Raw genomic sequence first — 24,210 nt, forward strand, 5'->3', positions numbered from 1 at the left:
ATGAGGTGAGATCTTTCAAGATAGTTGTGAAAATCGAGTAAGGCTTCATCTACTTCAGAGCTGGAGTAGGCCTGAAGGACTTTAAGCATTAAGTCAAGGGCATACTTATGTCCCCTCCCTGCTATCCTCCTAAGGGCATACTTAAGTCCCCTCCCTGCTATCCCCTAAGGGCATACTTAAGTCCCCTTGTTATCCTCCTGTGACATCAGTGTCTTTCTGTTTAGGTCAAATATGGGCAACTATGTACTTGTTGGTCAAGTACAATTTCTTGGGTAGTTTCCGCGTTTAGAATAAGACCTCAGCCAATAAGGATGAGGGTCAGTGGTGGGAGGGGGTATTTGCGTTAGGGATAAAAAGTGTTGACCCTGCCCCCTACGGTGCTTCCTCCCTCCTATTGTCTGCTCAATGGGTGGGATGCCTGACTCTCTTGAGAACGTACAATAAAACTTTGCTTTGCTTCTAGATATTTCTCCAGCTTTTTTTATTAAATGCTGTCTGAACCACACAGCCCTGATGCCTTTGCCCCTCTCTGCTCCCTCACCCAAAGAACTAGCCTTTCTCTTTGCCAGGAAGAGCCTCTCTACATGCACAGGGGATCCCGTTCCATCCCACCAAAGACAGTAGACTGTACCCATTATCCTCCCCACTCTATCCCCAAACCCCCATTTTCCCCCTATCTACTGTCTACAAACAACAGAGCCTTTCGTCCCGGCCTTTTTTTAAATTTAAGGCCTCCTCATGGAGCTCTGTGTAACGAGACGTTCTCCTTGTCCTCGGCCCACCGCAGGGCTCCTTCTCCACCTCCACTGGACTTTGGGCCGGGCCCTCACCCCTTCCTCTCTACTCTCAGCTTGTCCATCTCCTCAGCAGGTGAGAGAATCTGCCCCAAGTTCCCAGAGACTACGTCTGCCTGTAGGCAAGCGCTCCCGTTGGTCTGATGGGCCGCAGCTGGACCCTCTGCAACTGGACAGCGCCGTCATCTCGGTCCTCTTGGAGAACAAAGTGCAACCCCCAGTACTTTAACTATCCAGCTGATGGCCCCCTGCCAGGAACACTGGCTCTTCTGAGCACATACAACTGTCAAGAGACCACCGGGCTCTGATTCACAAGAGCTCCCAATGACCCTTTTATTAGTTAGCCACTCAGCATAAAAAATACAGTGATTAATTACTCTCAAACTTTTCATCCATCACACTGCCAGAGAGTACCCCAAACCCAACCCCTTCTTCCGGGTTTCCTCTTTACTGCTGAGTTTAGCTCACAAGCTAGAGCTCTTCTATACTGCTCCCCTCCCCACTGAGTAGGAGCCCTAAGGGGGGCTGGGAGCAAGGAGATAGTGCTGCAAAAACTCAGAGGTCAGAGTTCAGGGAGGTCACTGAGAAAAGGGGAGCAGCTGGATGGAGCAGGGAGAAAGGCAGGAGGACCCGAGTGCAAATCCCTCCAGATGCTCCTTGTGCTTCGAGCCGACCCTTCTAGTTGTGCCGCAAGCTGAAGTACAGAATGATAATATATAGGGGGCAGGCGGCCGGCACTGAGGGGAGAGTCATCTCTGAGAGCTCAAGCCGAGCCTGGGACGGAGCACTTAGCCCTGACTGCCTGGGGAGGAGGGGAGAAAGAGACTGATACACAGAGACAGAGGGACAGAGAGAGACAGAGAGAGACACACACAGAGACAGAGAGACAGAGACAGGGAAATAGACAGGGAGAAAGGGAGACAGAGAGAAGAGAGAGGAGACAAAGAAAAAGTCAACAAGCATTAAAGAGCATTTATTAAGCCTGGTTACTACCCTTTATACACTTTCTTTGCCCTCCACTTTCATTCTTAACATTTTCCTGGAAGAAAAAAGGACTTAGGACTTGGAGAAAAAGAGAAATGTTTTTGTGGAAGTTTGATTAAGTACAAATAAAATTTCCTTCCTTCAGATAAGTCTGGAAAGGACTTTGGACTGGAGAAATAATTATTACTCAGTGTTTTCAGTTAATCTAAAAAGGCAGTTTGAATGTCCTTGCTCATAGGAATGGCTAGCTGGGGGGAGAGGGGGTGGGCGGGGAGAAAGGCATATTCAGAAATAAAAGTGATTAAAAAAAAAAAAAGATATAGAATAAACCTTTTTAAATGTGCCTTAAGATTTTTGTCAGGAATACAGATCAAGTTCCCTGGTCTAGTGTTTGCAGACACTCCACCTCTTTTTGAAAACTAGTCATGATTTCGACATAAAAGGTCATACTGTAAGTAAATGAGAAGTGCAAAGAATGGTTTACCCGTCAGTTCTATAGATTATGACCAAACATGAGTTAGAACATTATGAAATACAAAATAAATACTTTTGATTAAATTAAAGTTTTCACACGAAGAAAACCAATGAGACTGTTGAGGTTAGGAACCGAATGTTGAGGTCTACATTTGGGGTACCTAAATGAAACTAGGGTTTAGTTAGGTCTAGTGGCAGGTTTGGGGTACAGGGAGTCAAACAAAGTTCCCCTGCAACCCCCTTAGATTCGGCGTAAGGATACGGCGGTATATGAGGTCTAGAAGCGGCGCGGATCCCAATAAAAGCATTTATTAGCCCAGAGAGCTAGATTAATAAGAGGTTTATTATTGAGTTTTATTGAGTATTATTGAGTAGGAGATAGGTGAAGGTAGAGATAAGGAGGGCAGTGGACAGAGGGCCCAGTGGACAGAGGGTCCTCACATGGCTGCCACGTTTGGAATCTCTGCAAAGAGGGGTTCCCAGTGTGGTCCTTTTAAGTCTTTTAAGACTTAGCTCGAGGGGCTTTGGGGTGTAGCCCCAGAGTTGGCTCAGATCCGGGTGGGGCTGGGACAGGTCCGGACCTTCTATTGGAATTCAAAGGGACCGGGATTTGTGAGTCAAAGGGTAATTTACATTAACTAGGAGGGTCGGGAATCAAAGATTGGAATCTTTCCCGCATCATTGCTAGGTCTATACTGTTATGCCAAAGTTCCCTTTTAATGAGGTGACCAGCTCCTCCAATTGTCCTATTTCCTAATTCTGCCTTAGGTCACGACCGTCCCCTCTTACGGCTGAGATAAAGGTTTTACCTATTACTATTTCACTTAACCCTTCGCTTCCCGGCTTCCCCTAAACAGGAGCTCCAGAATCGTCCTTTCGGAGTCTTTGCCTCTGGGAACGGCTTTGCCTCTGGGAACGGCTTTGCCTCTGGGAACGTCTTTGCCTCTGGGAACGACTTTACCTCTGGGAACGGCTTTGCCTCTGGGAACGGCTTTGCCTCTGGGAACGGCTTTGCCTCTGGGAACGACTTCACCTCCGGGAGGGACCGACAATCCCCCTCCCCGGGCGGGCCGTTACTCGCCCCGAGGCAGGGGAGGCAGGAGGGAGCGGGGCCTCCCCTCAGCCCCCACCCAAGCCCTTTCTTCCCCACTTATTAACGCGGGGGGCTTTGCATTCCCAGTCGCCGGCCCTTAATGCGTGCCTTCTTTTCATTCATTTACTGCATATTCTAGATCACTTTTACTCCTTAAAAAGAGGTCTCGGGGCCTGGGGTAGATCGGGATGTACAACAGCGAGTGGTTACGTGTGTTTTGTTGCAGCTTCTTATTTCATTTATCATATGTTAGTTATTAAAACAGTTTTAAACACCCAGCCCAGCACAACCTAAAGTTCCCACTTTTCTCCCTCTCCTCTCCCTCCAGACGGCAAGTAATCCGTTAGGTGCAAAGGATTTCACAGAGGTTCTCCTTTAATTCTCGCAGCGCACGGAGACGCAGGCGCTATTGCTCCCATTCTGCAGGTGAGGAAACTGAGGCTGGGAGATTGGCAGCGAGCGCCCTGTAATTAGTTTCATGTGATCCTCCAAACACTGCGGAAAGGAGAGCGTATTATCATTCCCATTTCGCGGATGAGGAAACCGAGGCAGACGGCCGACGCATGCGCGGCGCTCACTGTGTCTGGGAGGGGACTGAATGCGAGTGACTTGTCGCTAGGGTACACCACGTGCCGGGGTCGCGCTATTAAGCAGCTGGATTTGATCTCTAGCCTCCCTCGGTCCCAGCCCCGCGCTCCTCACGCCGAGGACACACAAGGGCTCTCCGAATCGCGGCCGGACAAATCCCGGGGGGCGGGGAGGGGCCGTCACGCCCTCCCCCGCTCCGGGTCAGAGCCCCGGCTCCACGGCTCGGCGCAGACGCGCTTCAGGGGGCCAAGCACGTGGGCCGGGCCTGGCCGCCCGGGGTAGGGGAGAGTGGGGCCTGTCCCGGACAGCCGCAGAGGCCGCGGGCGGGCTGAGTCGCGCTGCCTTCTGGGGCCGGTAGTCCAAGTTCCCGGGAGGCCGCGGGGGCTGCCCCTCGTCGGAACTACATTTCCCAGGAGGGGCCGCTCCTCGGCGCCCGCCCTCCGCGCTGGGGCCCGATTTCCGGGGCGGTCTAGGGCGGGGCGAGCTGAGGCAGGCGCGGCTGGGCCGGCGGCCACAGGGGATGCAGCGCCCGGGCCCTTCAGCACGCTCTGCGGGCGGGTCCACCCACTGCCCGGGCGGGCCAGGGGCCGGGGCAGGGACCTCGCCGGGGGCGGGGAGCTGGCGGGCGGGGAGCCGCACGTGCCGCCTCCCAGCGCGAGCCCTCGGGCGGCGGGAGCGGACGCTAGTGGCCCCGGCCGCGGCCCCGGCGCGCGCCCGCTCGCTCTCGCTCCCGCGCCCCGCCCGTGCCCCGCCCGGACCATGTCCAAGACCGAGGAAGCCAAGCGTTTGGCCGGCCGCGCGGCCGTGAGGACCACGTGAAGGTGAGCGGCCACCGTGCCCCGACCGGCCGCCTCCTCCGGGCGGCCCGAAGGAGCGCCGGGCAGCGCTGGGCCGGGACGAGGGTCCAATTCCGCCCGCGCGCGGGCGGCCTCCGCCAACTTCCTGCCTCGGTTTTCCCTTCTGTGAAACGGGGCGGGGGCGGCCTGGTTCCGCAGCCCCGCGGCCTTCCTGGCGCGGTCCCTCCGGGAGTGGGAGCCCCTTCCCCGCCGCCCGGCACCTGTGCGAGCGGCACCTGTGCAAGCGCCGGGGAGGGAGGCGGGCGGGCGCCCGGGAAAGTTGTGCGGGCTCGGGGCCGCGCTGGGGCGGGGGGGCCTCCCGGGGCGGGGGCGGGGTCGCTGCGCGGAGCGCCCAGCCCTCCTCCGCGGGCTCCCGGCCCTGGCGCCGAGCCGGGGCACCGGGACCGGGGCGGGCGGGGCTGCCTCCCGGGGGCTCGGGGGCGGGGTCGCTGCGCGGAGCGCCCCAGCCCCTCCTCCGCAGGCCTCCTGGGCGCGCTCTCAGCCCGGGCTTCCCCCCTTCCCAGCCCGCGAACGCTCCTTGTCTCCGCTGGAGGAAGAACTTGGGCGGAGGCCGTTTCCCCCCAAGATGTACGGGCCCCGTTAACTAGCTCCATTCTCCTGCTGCAGGGAGGCCCCCCGGGCGGGCTCCGGGTGACCGCGCTCCTGCGCCGGCGGGCCGCCGAGGGGCCCGGGACAGCACGGGGGTCTCTGAGCCCGGGCTCTGTGCCGCGGGCTCCCCCCGTCCCGCGGCCTCTGGGCGGACGTGCTGGGCTGCCCCCGCCTGGCCCGGCCCCAGCGCCTGCCCCCCGCCCGAGCAGCTGAACTTCCAGCGGGACGGGACAGAGGGCTGGGAAGGGAGGCCGGGTGACCTTGGGCGGGCCACTGCCTTGTGCTTGCCTCAGTCTCCTCATCTGTGAAACGGAGACGCCGGTTAGAATTCCCACTTTGCTGGATTGTTGGATGGCTCGGCACACTCCTACAGAAATTCTGTGAGCTGCGGGGCTTCCCCTCCGCTGCGGGGGAATTCTCCAGCCTTTCTCCGCGCCCTCGGGGTGCCGCTTGAAGCCCGCCTCTGCGGCTCCCCTGTGTTGGGGCCACTCCAAGCGCTGGGGTGCCCCGATCTCCTTTAGCTAGTTCCCAGATATTCGGGGGCTCCACGCAGCCCCCTCACCGTCCCCTGGGACTCCCCTTGGACCCGGCCAGGACGGCCTCTGCCCTTGGCAAACATTGAATGAGGGTCCGTTCATTCATTCATTCATTCATTGGAGATGGTGTGGCATGGTGTGAATTCCCTCGGAGCATGTGGGCTCCTCGTGGGTTATCCTTAGGTTCACTACGGGATCAGCCCAGTCCTGACCCTGCTGGCCACCCCTGCTAACTCTTGCACCTTCTGTGGCCCCGCCGTGGGCCTGTCCATTGTCCTCTGAGCGGCCCCCACCTCGTATTCTTAGGAGATGGTGCTTTCCGTGGCTTGTGCAGTAAAACATCACTAAATAAAGCCGTTGCCCTAGGGCCTGTGCCGGATTGCGTGCTGGAGCCGGACCCCCGAGCTGCATATCCCTGCCGAGCTGCATATCCCTGCCGAGCTGCATATCCCTGCCGAGCAGGGCGGTTTCCATCCTTTTGTGGATGGGCCGAATTCTTTTGGGCATTTAAACACATTAGGAAGCCCTGAGATATTTGCTGGCTTCCTAATGTTGTGAGCCCAGTGGCACCAGTCATTTAGAGACCCTTATTCACTATGTCCACTACAGATCATAAAGGGAGCTCCAACTGGTCTTTTGCACTGATAAAGCCTCTCGCTTTTACTTTATGCCTTACTCCTCATCTAATATTAATCACCAGAGATCAAACCTAGATTTTCCTATAGAAAATTTCTTTGAATTTCCTCTTAAGTGAGGAAATTCCTTCCACCCAGTGTGGACACAGCCCCCTCTCTCCTAGCTGTCTGAGGGATTGTGCCCCAATCCAGGGGAACCACCATGTTAGGAGAGAATTCCTCAAGCTATTTAGCTGCATCAAGTTAAATACCTTTTTTATGGTCTACAGATGATGACTTTGAAATCTTGAATATATATATATATATATATATTTTTTTTTTGTCAACTGTAAAGATATAATCTACTATGGATCATAGCAGGTGAACATTCTTTTTTTTTTTAAATAATCCTAATCAAAGGTACCTTCAATAAGTGTGTAAGATCATCCCTATTATTCTGTTACATTTTTCACATAACTGTATATTGATGAGAAAGCCTCATGGGTCCCTGGGATCTGGACCTTTAATTCTATTGGTATAGGGAACTCCTCCCAGGTCAGGAAATTACTTTAACATTTAAGGTTAAATGGTAGTCAGTAGGGGTCAGAAATAGGCCTTCTGTCCAGCATGCCACAAAACTCTTCTGTGGGTTAGTTATTGATATTTTTGCCTCTTTGGGATAGTAACAAGTCCTTGTATATTTTTCCAAACATTTGGTGTCAGGTGCCTTGAGATTCAGTCCCTTAACGTACTCAAGATTCCTTCCTCCATTGTGGGAACCCTCTGTCTACAAGCTTGGTCTAATCCAACTACTTTTCCCATCTCTGTTTTCTTCAGTGACAATTCTGCTTTCTCCATAAAAACATTTGGCCTCCAAATGTGGGAGCTGCCCTTGATGGAGAAAAGTTTGTTGTAAACATTTTGGCAGATTGTTTCCCATTTTTCTTCCAGTTGTCATCCAGTTTCGTAAGTTTGGGACAGCTAAGGTCTCCTGCCAAGCATTCTCAGTGGCCTTTCCTGCCACCGTTCCTCTCTTTTTATAATGTTTACAACTAGTATTTACAAGCCTTTTAAAGTTTAGGCTAATAATAGCCAACACTGATAGTGTGCTCAGCGCCTCTTGGGTCACACAGGACTCAGGTTCCAGTCTTGTCATTTCTTGTGAGTCCTGTTTTCCATCCAGCTTTAGAAGGGTCTGTCGGGAACAAGTTCACAAGGTCCTTGTGTGATGGAGTGCACAGAGAGCCGGCCCAGCCTCAAGCGTGGCTTCTGGCACACACAGCGGTGGGACCCACCTGAGCCGCCCAGCCTTGGTGTTCTGGGCGGTGTCCGCTAGGAGAGAGGGAGCTGGGACCCCCACTGGTGGGAGCAATTTCCTCATTTTAAGAGTTTTAAGAAATCCCAGACTCGGCCCCTATCTCCATCCCCTTCCTAAAGCAATCTGTGAAGTAGTCTCATCCCCATTTTGGGGGGTTAAGAGCACGGCCAAGGCTGGCAAAGGCCCTTCCTCAGCTTGGCACTAATTAATAACACCAGCAAAGGCACTTGTTTCCAGGTCTCAACTGCAGTGGTTTTTCTGTCCCCCTAACTGCTCCTTTAAGGAAAATACCAGTGAGGGTGTTTGCTGATAAGGCCGTGCTAGGAGGCTGTCACAGGAACTTGGGGCATGTGTGACCTCTCTTACCAGGGGGACCGGTGCCATTATTGCACAGCTCTAGTCCCTTGCTTCATTGCCCTGTAACTTCCTCCATAAGTCTGTGGTCTTCAGCTCCCGGCTGCAGGGTGAGGTCCTGAGCCTCCAGGACCCTTCCCTGCCCTGAGAGAGTAACTTCCGAGGTGTAGGGTTCCCTTCGGCCCAGATCAGCTGTTGCTCTGTAACTGGGTCAGGAGGGAGATCCAAGATCCTGCAGAGGAGATGAAGTTTCCACAGACGGAACGTCTTTCTTGGCAGGCGGACCTGAGAACTCTAAGCCTGGGCCGGGAGGGCAGGAGAGCGCTTTGGGGTTTATTGATCCGAAGCTACCTGGAGCTGATGCTTTGGGAGGTGGGGCCTGGGCCTACAAGCTCACAACTGGCTAGCTCCATGCACGGGTTGTCTTGCAGCCCAGCTCAAACTTTGTCAAGTTGCTTGATGGCCCATTGTCCAGGGCCTCCACTTCAGAAGGTTCTTGCTTGCATCTAGCAGGAATCACTCCTGTTAGAGAGTCTCAGAGGGTGGCAGATTTAGAGCGGGAAAGGGATGCCAGCCCCATTTTACAGGAGGTCACACTGAGGCCCAGTGCTTTGCAGGGTCACACAGGAAGGGCCAAGGAGGGAGAGCAGATTTCCTGCCACCAGGCCCAACCTTCTCGCCTTTGCATCAAGTTGTAAGAGATGGGCCTTTATTTACAGAGTTCCAAAGCATTTTGACTGGTTCCCTGAGTCTTACTTTTCTGTGTGTGATTAGGGGTTGGGGCTGGGGCTGGGGGTTCAGTGGCCCAAGCTGAGGAGGAAGTGCTTGTGGGCTCTTCCGGGGGCTGTGCCTGACTTTGGTACCCAGGCCCCGGGTGTAACTATGAAAAGACTTGTGGGGATTTGGGCCTATGGCCTTTGGGGCCCTAAGGACTCTTGGGACAGAGGTGCTAAACATGCACCCAAGGCAGATGAAAATGTAATTGAGAAACAGTTACTCAATAATGCAGTAGAGCTTAGATAATGGTGACTTGTGGTTTTCTAAGTCACTGCGTGCCCCTCAGGGATCCTTAAAGGCTTAGTGGCCCTGGGAACAGGTTGTTTATTTTCACATTAATTTACTGCATTTTTGAAATACTGTCTTATTTTCCATAAGGTCATTTCTGGATAGGGTAATACTTTGCCTTATAACCAACAGGCAGACCCGTGACCGCGTGCTTGCTTCTGCCTCCGGTGCTCCCCATCTCCTAGAACATGGAGAAGGATAACGTACCAGCCTGTCCAAGGGCACAGCCCCGTCTGTGGGGCTTTCCCTGGCAAATGTAGGCTTGATGTCAGGGGAAGCTGAGAACTCTGGGCAGGGGAGATGAGCAGTTTTGGGAGAGGATGGCTGGCTTCCCCCGGTGGGAGAGCTGGAGGAGGTCTCTGGAGCCCCTCATCTGGGCCGAGATGGGTCACTGCGGTTCCCAAGTTCCTGGGTTGTTCATGTTCTCTTCCCTTCTTTGTGTACTTGTGCATGTCCCGGGAAGAGGCACTAATCTCTTATTGTTGGTATGGGGAAGGTATCCAACTTATTGATGGAGGAGCCTTGGGAAATGTGGTTAGTGATGTCTGTGCTCTTCCTTACATTTGGCAGAATAACCAGGTGCTGGGGATTGGCAGCGGTTCTACCATCGTCCATGCCGTGCAGAGGATAGGTACGTTACTGTCCCTTTCTCCCCTGCTGCCCCCTTCCCTGGGCGCTTTCTCCACTGATTATCCTGGTGGGAAGCTGGAGTGGGGAGGGGCCTGGAGTGGGTGAAGAGGTTTGTGGCCAGGTCAGGCCCGGCTGAGCCTGGGGAGAGGGTGGAGCAGTCCCAGGTAGCCTGGAGGGCACCTCTTCCTCCCCGACTCTGGCCGCTCTGTCTAATGGGGACAGCTCTGGCCTGTGTCAGCCCCTTACAATGTGGGCTCCTTAGGGGCAAGGACCATGATTGTCATTCTTTGTACCCCTTTGTACCAGCCCAGCATGGTAGCTGGCACCTTGTTCTCTTCCTGGAGTAGGAAGATTGGCCCCAGAGCCTGGAGAGGACTGGATTTGGAGCTGAAAGCGATCTTAGCAGCTCTCTCAGATCAGTCAGCCTAAAGCACCTACTCTGTGCCACCTACTGTGCTGGGCTCCAGGGATACACAGGAAGTGCTAGCTAATAAGGGAAGATGGCACCGGAAAGGAAGCTGAAGAGGGCGGGAGGGAGGATGTACATGGTGGGGGGGACCAGGTGGGAAGGAGAGGTTCTGAGCTGAGCCCTTCCTGAGCTAGAGATTTGGGGATTCTTGGGCCCACCCTTGGGGGTGACAGTAGGGTCTAGTAGGAGAGGAGGTTTCTCCCTAAAGGGAACTTCCTGAGACAAATCCCAGAGTGGCACAAACCAGTGAAAACAGGAAATCTCATTGCACTCAAGATAAGGGTGCTCTGGCTAAGCAAGCATTGTGGTCCTTGGGGTCATGGGTCATGGGGCGTGGGAGACCCCAGACAGGGCAAAACCAGGATTTCAGCGTGGGGTCTTGGGCCCCCAAGGCTCTTTGTGAGGCTGATGGATCTGCCCTCCTTTTTCCTTTGCTGGCCAGTCATATGTACTGACAGGCCTGGATAGAGTGGCTCTGAGCCAGCTGTGGCCCGTACGTTTGGGCCTTGGCAGGAGGTGGAGGGCAGGCTGAGAGCCTTTGACCCCATCTTCCCACGATCACCTGCTAGGGCTGGAAAGGGGAAGACTGGCCCTGCAAATGAAGCCACCCTTTCTCTGCTGGGCCTGAGTCCAGGTCCCAATTGTTCTTCCTCTTTGGCCTGGAGGCCACTCCCCAGATTCAGTTTGTTCAAGGCCCTGGGATCATTTCGCTTGGGTGGTGGCTCAGCAGGTTTCAGTAACCTGTTTTTCCTTCATTAGTGATAAAGCACCAGCCCAATGGCTCTTCTGGGCTGCTGTAACTACCTCCCAGAGTGCTCCAAGGCCAAGGCCTAGTGCCTGTGGTCATTAAAGGCCAATTGAGAGAGGTTCCTGTCAGCCTGTTGACAGCAGAAATAGTCTCCTCAAATAGGCCACAGCCGTCTCCTGTGAGAACATTTGGGACTTGGGTAACAACAATCAGAGGTGCCTGTAGTTTTAACTGGAAGGAATGTCTCCTTTAATGCTTTCTGTTCATCTTTGTGATAAAGATCCAAAGTGGGAGGAGAAGCTTAACCCTCTGAATTTGAGGCACAAGTTTTGGGCCAGAACAATGGAATTTTGGTCCAATAGCCTAAAATGAAACCTTATGTGTTTAGTTTCCTTGGCAAAAGATCTGATTTGACATCCTTCCTTTGTTATGTACCAACTGTGTATATACCGACCTCTCATTGTCCAGAGATCCCAAGCTAAAGATGCATCAGCAGGACAGGTATTCCCTATTAGACCCAATGAAACCGCAGGTCTGGACCCCACAAATCTCAAACCTTTTTCACAAAAGGGGGTCATTGCCCCATACATAATCTGGAGTAGAAAAGGATCAGAAGGATCATTTAGTTCAATGCCCTCATCTTTTTAGACCAGGAAACTGCTTTTGCCAGATTAAACGATTTTGCTAATGTTGCCCACTATCGTGGAGCAGAGCTGATTTTTGGATCCAAATGCTGACCCCAGATTAGTGTTCTTTCCTCTTCCCTTGACTCCCAAGCCTTCAGACTAGACTTGCCAGCAACAAGGAACATTTGTTTGGGATTTGCTTTGCCTTTTTCTTAATGACTTTCTGGATAAAAAATAAAAAAAGAAAGAAGGAATTCAAATTTTTTTTTTCCTCAGCTGAAAGAGTAAAACAAGAAAACCTGAATGTTGTCTGTATTCCTACGTCCTTTCAGGTATGTACTTGTTTCTGTGATTCTTCCGCACCTAGGGCTGCTCCCTTACTTTGGATTTTCTTGGTTCCTCCTGTCAGCATTTGAATACTCTGGGTTCCCTTCATTTCAAACTCTTGATTCCATCATTCCCTACTCGGTGGCTCTGCATTTCCTGCCCAGTAAAACATAATTCACTTACCTTGGCCTTCAAGGCTAACTTAACTGGCTCAAGCCTCCCTCTGAAGTCATGTTTATTTAAATGATGGCCTTGCCAGGTGGTGGAATACAAAGGTAGAGCTGGTTCTCCTGGGGGTGAGGGCGTATCGGCATGAGAATGGGGGGGACTTCCTAAGGGAGGCATCGTCACCTGAGTCGAGCAGAAAGGGGATGAGGGCTCTGGCGTGACCTCCTTTCTCTAGCTTCTTGCTCATAACTCCCCCCGCTTTCTGGTCCAGCCAGATGAGACTGTATTTCACACATAATCCTCCATGTTTCATCTCTGGGTCTTTGCATTGGTTGGGCCTCATGCTGAACCTCCCCCCCCCCCCCTTTTCCCTAGAATCCCTTGTCTTTATATGCCCCTCAGCACTTTGTGCCCGGCACCCCAGCTCCTCATGCCCTGGAGTAGCATAGAGTTAGGGCAGTGCGTTCTGTGTCCCTGCACCTTCTCCCCATAGGGTAACGTAGACCCTGAGGGCGGGAAATGTTGGGTTTTGTTTCTGTAGCCCCAATATCTAGCACATAGCCTCAGTAAATGCACTTCAGGCCCGGTGGACGGTTTGTGCAGATGTGCAGAGGGGAGGAACCTCTCTGGCCTTAGACCTTTCCTTCTACACCCAGAGGGGACTCTCCGTTAGCCCAAGTTTGTGCTGCCTTTTTCTGCCTTTGCTCATCCTGTTGTATCTGCTTGGAATGCAGAGGAGACCCCCGAGCTCCAGAGGCCACCTCGTCACTTTGGGGTCATGTGAGATGCGAATGAAGCCTCCCTATTTTGAGTTAGAGCTGCCTCTTGTGGAGCTTCTACTTTCTGGTCCTTGTGGAGGCCAGATATATTCCATATATTTCATTAGTTTAAAAAAACTTGAATTCCAAATTGTTACCCTTCTGCACGCACCTACCCCTTGAGAAAGCATCTATATGATACCGATAGCATATTATGGCATAGTATTGTGACATAATAACAATTTTCCTTTTTTTGGCTGAGGCAATTGGAGTTAAGTGACTTGCCCAGGGTCACACAGCTAGGAAGTTAAGTGTCTGAGGACAGATTTGAACTCGGGTCCTCCTGACTTCAGGTGCTCTATCCACTGCACCACCTAGCTGTCCCCACATAATAAGTCTTAAAAAGAAAAATAGCTGTATGATAAGTCCTGGGTATGTTGTTATCCTCATCAGGATGGTTTTGAGAATCAAAGGGAAAAATGGATATTTAATGGCTGTACAAACGTCAGCTGTCATCGACAACAATGGTTACAGTAGCAACAGTAATATTCAGGCGCACTCTGGCTTCTCTCTGTAGCTAGCCCTCCATCTCTGCCCTCAGTCTTTGTCCCCTGAGCGGCATTGGCCCTCCTGGCCTGCTCTCCTGCGCCAGGTTTCCTGGGTTCCCCCTGTGCTGGTGATGAGTTCTGCTGAGCGTCCACATTCTTGCCAAACAGCGAGATGAATGAATGAGCATTTATCCAGGGCTTTGAAGGCACGTGGTGCTCTGCTAGGTTCTGGTCCTACACACAATAGCTCACTTTATAATGGGGAGCCAGCCAAGGGAAGGGAAGAGACCGACACGTTCCTCCCAGGCTTGATGGTCCCAAACTGGAAAGTTGGGGGGTGGAAGAGTGAGGGTGAGGAGAAGGCTGGGCAGAAGGTGGCCAGGATCCACAATTCAGGGCAGGTTACAGAGGGAAGATGTGGGGAGCCTGGCAGGGCTCACCCCTTAGGGCAGCCTCTGAGACCTCAGCCAGGATTCAGCTCGGGCCTGGGCCTCCCTAGTCTGACCCAGGGCCTGTGGTGGTGGGATGAGCCTGTCCCTCCCTGCGCAGAAGGCCTCTGGCTTCAAGCCTCATGGACTCTGTGGGCTGGTCCTTAGTGAGGGTCCCCTGCCATCAGTCCCACTGCCTGTGGGCTGCAGGGCCCGGGATTTTGCTGCATTGGGGATCTCCGGCCGGCGCAGCGCCCAGGCTCCTGCAGCCTTGGCTCAGTCTGGGGCCTGGCCCGCCAGGCTGCCGCCTCCTTCTCTATTAGGGAGGCTTAGGGTCAGTGTAGCCTCTGAAGTTTCTTTTTAGGCTCATGGGTGGTGGTGGAAGGGACCCAGGCCATGTAGGTAATAAGAGGCAGGGCAATATTCGGGCACAGGACCTGAGAGCCAAACCTCTTTCCCCTTAAGCTTGGCCACCCCAGGCCCGGGAGCACCAAGCCAAGAGAGCCGAGGGCTCGCACTGTGAGCCAAGAACAGTTTCTTTCTGACCACAGAAGAGCAAGCTAATGATTAGCTCGTTTGCTCCACTCTTCCTATTTTTGGTACCGTTCCCATCTTTTTTATAGACAGCACAAGCTCCTGGGCGGTCTTGAATACAGATTTGTGCCATTGAATACAGATTTGTGCCATTCGTAGTTTCTGCATCAATAGAGAAGGACTAGATGCTGTCTGAAGGGCTGGGACATTTATGAAGCACTTACTGTATGTGGGGCTTAGGGCTCTGGAGCCTGCGCTCTCCGGGCTCCTCGGCACCCAGCTTTGTCCAGGGCTGGTGGCATTCAGAAGCCGACCCCATCTGAGCAGCGCGGACAAAGACACTTTGTAAAGCAGGGGCAGCGGTCAGTGATTGGCAGTGTCTTCATGGCCACCGGCCGCCCTGGGAGGGGTTTCCAGACCTGTTTGCCAAAGTCTTTAGGGCTTCATGATTTACTCTGCTGCTGCTAGTTCGGCCCCCGGGTTTGGGGAGCTGCTGCCGAGTCGGTCGGCCAGTGAGCATGCGCCCGGCACGCTGCCGGGGGTTGGGGCACTCAGAGGCTCAGCTAGGACAGTCCCCACCCTCGAGGAGTTTGCAGTCTGCCTGGGGAAGCCCTGTGCACTTAGAGAGGGAAGGCAAAATGGAGACACGGGAAGGGGTGAGCTGTGGGAGCCATGGGGGCCGGTCCATCTCACAGAGAGGGGTCTGAGGTGGACAGTCAGAGGGAGTGTGCGCCGGGTCAGCCGGGATAACCTTGGTTCCTGATGGGGGGATCTCTGATGGACAGCAGCTTCCCCCCACCTCACCCCCAGAGGCTGGGTCCCCCACAAGAGGAGACTTGCGTTTGAGGCAGTTTGGGAGTTGGCGACGAGCCTGTGCCAAATCAGAGCTTCAGAAACTGGGCGGGGAGACCCTGAGACTGGGGACTTGAGAGACATGCGGGTGATGACGCCTTTTCTTCATTTGTGCAGGCCCGGCAGCTCATCCTTCAGAACGGCTTACCTCTGAGCGACCTGGACCGACACCCAGAGGTGAGGGGTCTCTCCTGGCCCTGTTGTGGGCCCTCCCTGGGTCAGGAAAAGGGCACCGGTGCTGACTGGGGGCCCTCATGGCAGAGCGGGCTGCCCCCTTCTGCTGGATCTGCCCCGGGAGGGCACCCACTGCCTGCAGTCATGAGGCAGCTGTCTGTCAGATTGACCCTAAGTCTGTCTGCCGCTTCCGCCCATTAGCCCATCTGGTCACGGGGCTGAAGGCTCCTTCTGGCCCAAGTTCATTTTGCCCGTCCTCATATTGTGGACTCACGGCGACCCTGCTCAGCAACATCCCCGAACTCAGTGCCCGGAGGCCTGAGAAAGGCAAAGGGCAGGGAGGCCTTTCTCTCCCTGCCTCTGGGAGCTGTGAGCCCTGCTGCTTTTGCAGCTTCTCATGTGAGTGACTTCCCAGAGAGCCCCTTCAAAGCCCAGGACGCTTCCTCGGGGAGCCCGAGAGCACAGGGAGAAGTTTGTAGATGAGTGGCGGGGTGGGGGAGGGAGGCCTGACACACGACAATACCTAGATGGGGCTGGTTAGATGGGAAGCGGGAGCCCTTGGGAAAAGTAGGGGAGGAGTGTGAAAGTCGCAGGCTTGCAGAACCCAGGAAGAGCCAGAACCTCTGGCTCGGGGACAGCTGGAGCTCAGTGGGAGCTCTTCCATGGAGATGGAGCTCAGTTGGTACCAGGGTTAGGTGAGGGGTGGATTGGACTGAGGGCAAGAGTCCTCCTCCCATGAGCCTTGGAAGGTGACGAGGGCATCGCCCCACGTGTGCCCAGCTAGCCCTGGTGCCCTGCCTGCAAATTGTCCCTGTCCGTGGTTCTGCCGGGAGGTCCTTGGACGATGTCTATGGTCACTGCAGGTGGCCTCAAGCAGACTGAGACCCTTTGGAGACCTTGGCCCAAAAGGCCCGACTCCCCTGGTGCATCCGGGCCACGTCTGACCGAGGCTGCTCCAGAGGGGCGAGGCCGGCAGCCTTGCCCAGCCCTCTCTCCCTCCCTGCAGTCCGATTCATTTGCACGTCACAGTCCTTGGAGAGGGAAGAACAAACCACAGCCCACTTACTGGAGTGGGCCCGGAGTCCGGGGTGGCAGCCCGGGAGGGCTCAGTCCATTCTTTGTGGTGGCAGAGATTGGCAGTAAGGGGGGCAGGTTTTAACTCCCTGATAGGATCGACTTCCCTGAGGCTGGAAGTGTTTAAAGAACAGGCGTCTGGAGCTGGTATTCTGGAGCCAGACTGTCTCTTCCCATGCTAAACTCAGCGATGAGGTAGTTGTGAGAGCATGACTTTTGGAGGGGAAAAGGGATGTCAGATGTGGCCAAAACTTGTACTGGAATCATGCCTTGTGGTTGTACACTGGGCCCTCATCCGTGGGCCATCATTCCCGAGCTGCTAGAAATGAGGGTCTGGCTGCTGGCTCTTTGTGAGCCCATCTCGGCCTTAGGTTGTCTCTGATCTCCCGGTTTTCCCCACAGCTTGACCTCGCTATCGATGGTGCTGACGAAGTAGATGCTGAGCTCAATCTCATCAAAGGCGGCGGGTGAGTTTCCAGACACGGTTCTACAGGTTTCTACTCAGAATTCATCAGGGCTATCATGTGTTCATCACAGAACTTTGTTATGGGACAGGAGCTCCCTCCCCCCACCCTGGGGAAACTTTGGGCCCCCTGCCTTGTTCCAACTAACAATTTCTAATCGCTGCCCCCAATGTAAACACTTCAGAGCCTCTGCTGAGTGTCTCTGTTCCCAGAAAGACAGCTCCTAAAACTTGTCTGCAGCCCCTCTTTTCGTCCCTTTCAGCAATTCTGATGACCCCATGGGTGACCCTGACCAGGGACTGAAAAGTGCTTCTGCCTCTGTTGGCTAGGAGTGATCTAAACTGAGCCTGTGGCTTTTCTAGGAACCTCTGTCTCCTTATATCCCACTGCTGTTCCCTCTGCCTTCCCTCCTCCTGGAGGATAATTCCCTTCTTGGAACTTCCCTGTTCGACAGTGTCTTGTTACCAATTGCAATTCCTTGACCCTGAATAAAAGCCTGATTTGATTTTTATACAGGCTTCACATCCCCGGGGCTGAACTTGGCTCAGAGATTTGCCACCCCCAGTAGAAGGCCCAGGCCCAGGAAAGTGCACAGTCATCATACAGCCCAGCATTTGTGGGGCTTCTATGAAAAACAAACCACCTTTGTTCAAACAGGCCTCCCGAGCTCACTGATCCCTACTTAAGGGGACACAAGTTAGAGCAGTTTATAAACAAAAACAAACTCCTAAGCACCAATTAAGAACCTTTGTTTTCACACTGCCCTGTTTTGGTGAGCTTCTCATGCTCCCTGATCCCACCCATTGGGTTTTTCTGGGACTTAGTCACTGTCTTGACCCATTCCTGGCTCTCTCCTCTAACCTGTTTTTAGCCATTTTGTCTGGGAAAGTGCCAATTATGTTCACACTGTATTGGGGATAAGGGATCTTGGGCCTCTCATTTCTAACTTTGCCTCCCACTATTTGTATGATATTATCACCTAACTGGGCCTTTCTTATCTGCAAAATGAAGGGAGTTGGACTCAATAATTTCTAAGATTTCTTCCAGCTCTAATTTTCTCTGACTCTTCCCCACGCCTAAATCCCTTCCCTCCTTCTCTCCAGCTCCCAGGCTCCCTGCCTGCTTTCAGGTCCCAGCTAAATTCCCACCTTTTATGGAAGCCCATCCCAATCCCTCTCATCATTGTCATCATCTTCATAATTTCCCCTTTACTTTGCTATTTCCTATTTAACCTGCCCAACTTGTTTGTACTTATTGCACATACTTGCTTGCTCAGTCTCCCCTATTAGCATGGAAGACCCTCCAGGTGGGGACTGTCCTTTTCCTTGCTTTATGTCCCCAGTACTTAGCCCAGTGCCTGGCCCCCTAGTCAGGCGTCTCTTAACGGAACACTCGTGATCCGAAATTGTTTCTAGTTTCTCCAGCTGCTGTGTCAGCCTTGGAGTTCCGGGGCCCTTCCTGGTAGCTGTCGCTCCCTTACAGTGGAGGGCTGGATCCCCTCTGCTTTATCTAGTGCTGCCTCCCTGCCCCTGCTTGCACACCTTCCCTTACTAAGAAGACAGGCGTATGGAAGGATTTACTCTGGTCAGGGAGCTCTATGTGAAACTTGCCTTCAGGGTTACTTGGCTTTGAGATTTCTCTCTCACACATACACGCATGGTGAGGAGGCCTTGTTTCATTGTGCTTGTGATGTACGTTGGCACCTGTATCCTCCGTTCCCAGTTTACTGATGACTAGTAGGTGCTTTATTTGCTCTTTGATTGGCAGTTACGTGACTGGGCAAGTTCTTCACCTTAGAATGACTGTGGTAGCTATGTGACAAGGCTGGCCCAGGACCCAGAGAGATCCAAGTGCTTCACTAGTCTTTGGTGTGGGAGACTGTGCCCTAGTGTTGGGTAGAGGGAAGCCCGGGTTCCGATTGTTCCCCGGACGTATGAGCTGTTTGAATCTGGGCCATCTCCCCCTAAAATGTAGAGAAGGTGTGGGACCTGGGAGTTCCTGTATTCATGGAATGGCAGATCTAGTCCCTCCCTATCCATGTAATTTTTTTGTGAAAAACTTAGAATGGTTTCTGCATCTACATTTTACAAAAAAGCTTCTGGGTTTTGTAAGTGGCCCCCTAGTAACTCATCAGTACCTGCTATGAAGTACTGGGCTCAGCTAGGAATCGGGTACAGAGAACGAAGCAGTCCCCACTTCCACTCTGAAAGGGAAACTTGGTGATGGGCTCCACAGCAGAGGAATAAATGGATTGCCTACTCTCTGTGAATTTCATTGTCCTTGCCCATAGATCAGTCAAATCCCCTTGAAAAGGGGGTTGTTGGGGGACATGTACCTATATCCCAGCTAATGTCTAAACTGAAAGGATAGAGGAGCTTTGGGGGACAGGGGGCCCTGGAATTCAGAGGGAGGGGCCATAATGGGAGGGAGGGTCGTGTGTCACTGGGTACATGCTTCAGGGCACCTTGAAAAGCCATTTGAGCCTTTATCTAGAGTAGACTAGAGATAAAAATACGGAATCATAACATTGGAATGGGTCTCTGATTATTGTCAGTGTACCTGGGGAAAAACTCCTTTCTGCAACAGGTTAGAATAAATTTGAGATCCTAGAATAAAATTAAAAGGGGCTTTTGCTACTCTGTAGCCAAGCCCTATTTTACAGTTGAGGAAACCACTGGAGGACATAGTTTCCTGCCCCCTGGGGAATAGGGAAGACCCCGTTAGCTCCCTGAGTGGTCCTCTACACGTTTTGAAGTTCTGGAGAGGTAACTCTTCTCTTGCCCAGCCCTTCTAAACTGATGTTTCTGTAAGAGCCAGGCCCCTCAGCAGAGCTTTGGGCCTTTGGAAACAGGTTTTGAGAAGCTCAGCATTCCGGTTCCCATGAAGGCCGGGGATTGGCTTGTGAGTGTCCCCAGACTGGATCCTAGCACCTGTGCTCCACCTTCATTTGATTTCCCCATTCTTTTGTTTTGCTTCTTCCCGTTCCCAGAGGCTGTCTGACTCAGGAGAAAATCGTAGCCGGCTATGCCAAGTGTTTCATCGTGATTGCCGATTACAGGTAAGCCCAGGCCCTGGCTAAGGCTCTCCTTGTGTCGTGGATAAGGAGACAAAGGCAAAGAGGCTGGAGGTTTTCTCAAAGTCCCAGAGGAAGGAGGAGGACCCAGAGCAAATCCTCTCCCCTGGGCGGTCAGCGTACCCCACGAGCTCCCGGGGTGGGAGCGGGGAGGGAGGGATATCTGCAGGCAGGAGGTGGCGAGTGTCAGCTTCGTCTTGGGGGGGCCCTGCCGACGGTGCCCCATCCCCGCAGGCTCCCTTCCCACTTCCTCTGCAGGCTGGCCACTCGCCTGTGCGTCTCGAGAGCCCACATTTCTGGCCCTTGGGTTCCTACTGAAAATGTGGCTGTTTGTGCTGGGAGGGGTCATCTTGGCTTTGTCTGACCCACTTCTGCAGGAAGGATTCCAAGAACCTCGGCGACCACTGGGTGAAGGGAATTCCCATTGAGGTCATCCCGATGGCCTATGTCCCCGTGACTAGGGCCCTGTCCCGGATGTTTGGGGGAGTGGCCGAGCTGCGGATGGCCGAGCGCAAGGCAGTAAGTGACCGGTGGTGTTTGTGGGATCAGTCGGTCGCTGACCGCCCTTCCCGTCCCTCCCCCTCCTCTTGGCTCCCTTCCTGTCCCTCTCCCCCAGCTCGGCACCCTTCCCGTCACTCTCCCTCCACTGGCCTAGCTACTGGGGGGCTGCATGGCCTCTGCTCCCCTCCCTTCCCCTCACTCACCCGAACTCCTTCTTAGGGTCCCGTGGTGACGGATAATGGGAACTTTCTGCTGGACTGGAAGTTTGACCGAGTGCATAAGTGGAGTGAAGTGAACACGGCCATCAAGATGATCCCAGGTAACCCAAGGAAGCTCACTGTCCGGCCTGGGGAGGGGAGCGGGGGAAGGGTGGGGGGCCCCGGAGGCCGTGCTGCCCGCCCCCCCTCATTCACAGGCACTCACTGAGCCCCTGCTCACCCCAAGGGGACTCGGTGCCAGAACTTGGGCTTCCTTGGGGTGAGTGCTTGAGGCCCTAAGATTGTTGGGGCTGCTGAGGGGGCTTTCTTGTGACTTCCTAGGAGTGTCAGAAATGCTTTATTCCCAGTCATTTAAAATAAGTGCATGATTTTGTCCTACTCCCCTCCCCACTTGGATTAGAGGCAGGCCCTTGGGGGACCCCGTTTTCTACCCAGGCAGACAAGGGGACTCGCCAAGCAGTGCCGGAGCGTCCCCAGGACCAAGTCCCTGTGGCCGGCACTGCTGCTGAGGGCACTGGGCAGTGGGGAGAGCTGTCGCCGCGCCCTGCGCGTGTGGTGGGGCCTGCCTCGGAGGGAGGCAGCAGTGCCCACTTTGTGTCATTGTGTCATTGGAGGCAGCCTGGGGAGAAGGGGGGCGAGAGGCGGTTGCTGGCGGGCGATGCCCCCAGCCCCTCAGAGGCTCGAGGTGCCCAGCTGCCTGGGGGAGAGTGCCCCGCCCCAAGGTCCAGTCCTTAGGGAGGCAGGTACCGAGCAGGGAAGCCCGTGAGCTCAGACCCGCTCCCTCTTTCCCCAAGAGCCCTGGGGTGGGAGGAGCAGGGGCTGCTGTTCCAGGTTATCCTAAAAGCCTTTCCTAGGGACTGGAGGGCCTCCCTCCTCCCCATTGTTGGGAAGCTTTGGTTTTGATCACCTTCGGGTTCCAATGTTCCATCCCCCAAATTAGTCGTTAGAGTGGAGACTAAAAGGGGGCACAGTCCGTCAGAGTAAATCACAAGAGTGAAGGGTCTGGGCAGTAGCACTCCATGCCCGTAGCCCCCCATCCCTGTCAAAGTCAGAGAATTGGGTTGGACTTGATCGCCCCCCCCTTTTACCCATCTGTCCTCCGCTAGGACACCAAGGAGCCACAGAGGGGGCCCCCCACTGGGGGTGGGGGATGATGGGGGGGGGTCGGAGATGATGGGAGGGGTCGGGGAAAGCCTAGAAATAGCCAACTCCGGCGTCCTTTCCCCCTTGGGCCAACTTCCTGGTATCCACTAGGGGGCAGCATTTCTCCTGCCCTAGATCCAGGTGGGAGGGACTGTGGCACTGGGGAGTCCAAGCCCGTCCTTATAGATGAGCAAACTGAGGCTACGAGGGCTGTCGATGGCCCACTAAAGGCACACTTTGCCCCAGCAGGGATTGGTTCCCCCACTGGAACCCTGGGTTTGGGAGAACCTGAGGTCTCGGAGTGCTGATTCCTGTCTGTACGTCTGTCTGCCTTTGCCCTGTTTTGGAGGGGAGGGGAACCCCCCCAGCCAGCGGGGGTCAGAGGCAGTCCCTGGGCCAGGATGGCCCCTGCCTTTGGCCAGCGGCTCTACAGACCTGGACAGTTTTCCCTCCCCTTTACCCTTTTTGCTGCTCAATCCCACGTTTCTGTTGGGGAAGAAAAGCTGCTCCCTAATATTGTGGCCTGGAGGGGATTAGTCCACAAGCATTTACTTAGGGTCCTCCTGGACCCTGGCCTTGGGCTTCCAGATGTCTGAGCACAGTGTCTAGACTCTGCTGGCCCAGAAGGGGGCTCTGAAGCCCTCGGGGGGTCCGTCCCTTACAAGGGCCAGGAGGTGGCCCCGGGGCACATGGCTTCCCGGCAGCTGCCTCCTGCTGGTCCTAGTCCTGCTTCTAGGGGCGCAGTGAGGGCCCGGGGGAGTGGGGGGCAGGGTCTGGGGGTTGGGCAGGTGGAGACAGAATCCTATCTTGGGAAGGCTCTGTCCCTTCCCCCCACTCCCACCCCTGGCTTCTATATTCAGTTCTGGGTGCGCCCCCCTCAGGATTTTGGTGCCTGCAGAGGCCTGATGAGCAGGTCCTGGGCCGAGGCTGGGGCTGGGGGAAGACGGCTTCCTTTGAGCACTGGAGGGGCTGTTAGCCTGTGGGAGATGGGTGGGTTCTTTCTCTTTGGGACTCCCTCCGCCTTCTCCCTGGGACAGCTGGTAGCAATGGAGGCTTGGTGTCAGGCAAAGAGCTGTGCAGACCGGGACGGTCAGTCGGGGAGGTGAGGGCTCTTCTTCCCCAGAGACTGAGTCAGGTGTGGGGGGGCAGAATTGGGGCTCCCTTGTGCTGGGCTTGCCTTCATTGTCCCAGAGAAGCATTTAGCCATGGGCCCCTTGAACTGGTGGGCCCGGGTGAGCTTCCCCGGCTTCCAGATGAGAAGTGAACTTGCCCCATGCTCATAGAGCTGCTGGAGCTTAAATAGTGGGACTCGCGGTCTTTGCCTGCACTCAGAAGTCGTGATTTAGCTCTTCCTCGTTTGTTACAGGGGTTGTAGACACCGGTCTTTTTATCAACATGGCTGAAAGAGTCTACTTTGGCATGGAAGATGGTTCCGTCAGCGTCAGGGAGAGGCCGTCTCACTGACCGAGGCCCTCGCCGATCGCTGGGGCAGAAGAGCCTTAATGTACTTGCCCCAGGATGGCTGGTTGGAACGTGGGGTCTCCTGACATGTTGCTGAATGCCCCTCTTGTTGTGGGTTTTTTTTTTTTTTAAGGAAACAGAAAAGCATATATATTTTTTCTATCTAAAAACTCACTTTTTTAAAGAAAAAAAACTTGATTTCATGTTTTATATGAAATGCCAAAAAAAGAGAAAAAAGACAGTTTTTTTGAATCCTTGACTTGAGGTGGCTGGTTTCTTGTTAAGTTTCTGAGTGTTTGGTTTTCCTGGGAATCCCCAAATGTCAGCCACTGTGCCAGCCCAGTCTCTGAGGGGTTATAGATGCCTTACTGGAACCATTGGCCATCCATGCGCCTTAGTTCTCCCTTTGATGGTTTGTTTTGCGTTTACGTTTTAATAGCTCCTACTTCATAGTCATACTTTAAGATGCTGAGCCGAGCAGTGACCTTCATGGACCTGCCATCTCGACCTCAGTCCCATCACCTCTTGGCCAAGGTCGGGCCACTCACCCAAAGTGGGGAGCCCGATGCTGCTGGGAGGCACCTCCCGGTGTGTGTGTGTGTGTGTGGGGGGGGGGGTTCCTTCTGCCATCCACTTGGTTTGAATCCTTTGTTTGCCTTGTTTGCTGTAAGTTGTGTGGCTCACCCAGGTGGGCATCAGGTGCGTTCTGTGGGTGTTGGAATAAAATGGCTCAGTGCCACGTGAGGCTG

General features: G+C 54.1%; 1 protein-coding gene across 1 annotated transcript; it reads left to right on the forward strand.

The window, feature by feature from the left end:
* On the forward strand, positions 1-24,210 carry RPIA (ribose 5-phosphate isomerase A). The gene is given in 14 exon segments (XM_031949212.1): positions 1-5; positions 731-870; positions 917-1,014; positions 3,110-3,339; positions 4,407-4,735; positions 4,738-4,754; positions 9,836-9,896; positions 12,015-12,070; positions 15,471-15,530; positions 17,004-17,068; positions 20,055-20,123; positions 20,516-20,657; positions 20,859-20,958; positions 23,367-24,210. Coding segments are annotated over 14 exon segments (1,470 nt in total). The 3' UTR covers positions 23,465-24,210.

Source organism: Sarcophilus harrisii, chromosome 2 (assembly GCF_902635505.1).
Source record: "Sarcophilus harrisii chromosome 2, mSarHar1.11, whole genome shotgun sequence".
NCBI lineage: Eukaryota > Metazoa > Chordata > Mammalia > Dasyuromorphia > Dasyuridae > Sarcophilus > Sarcophilus harrisii.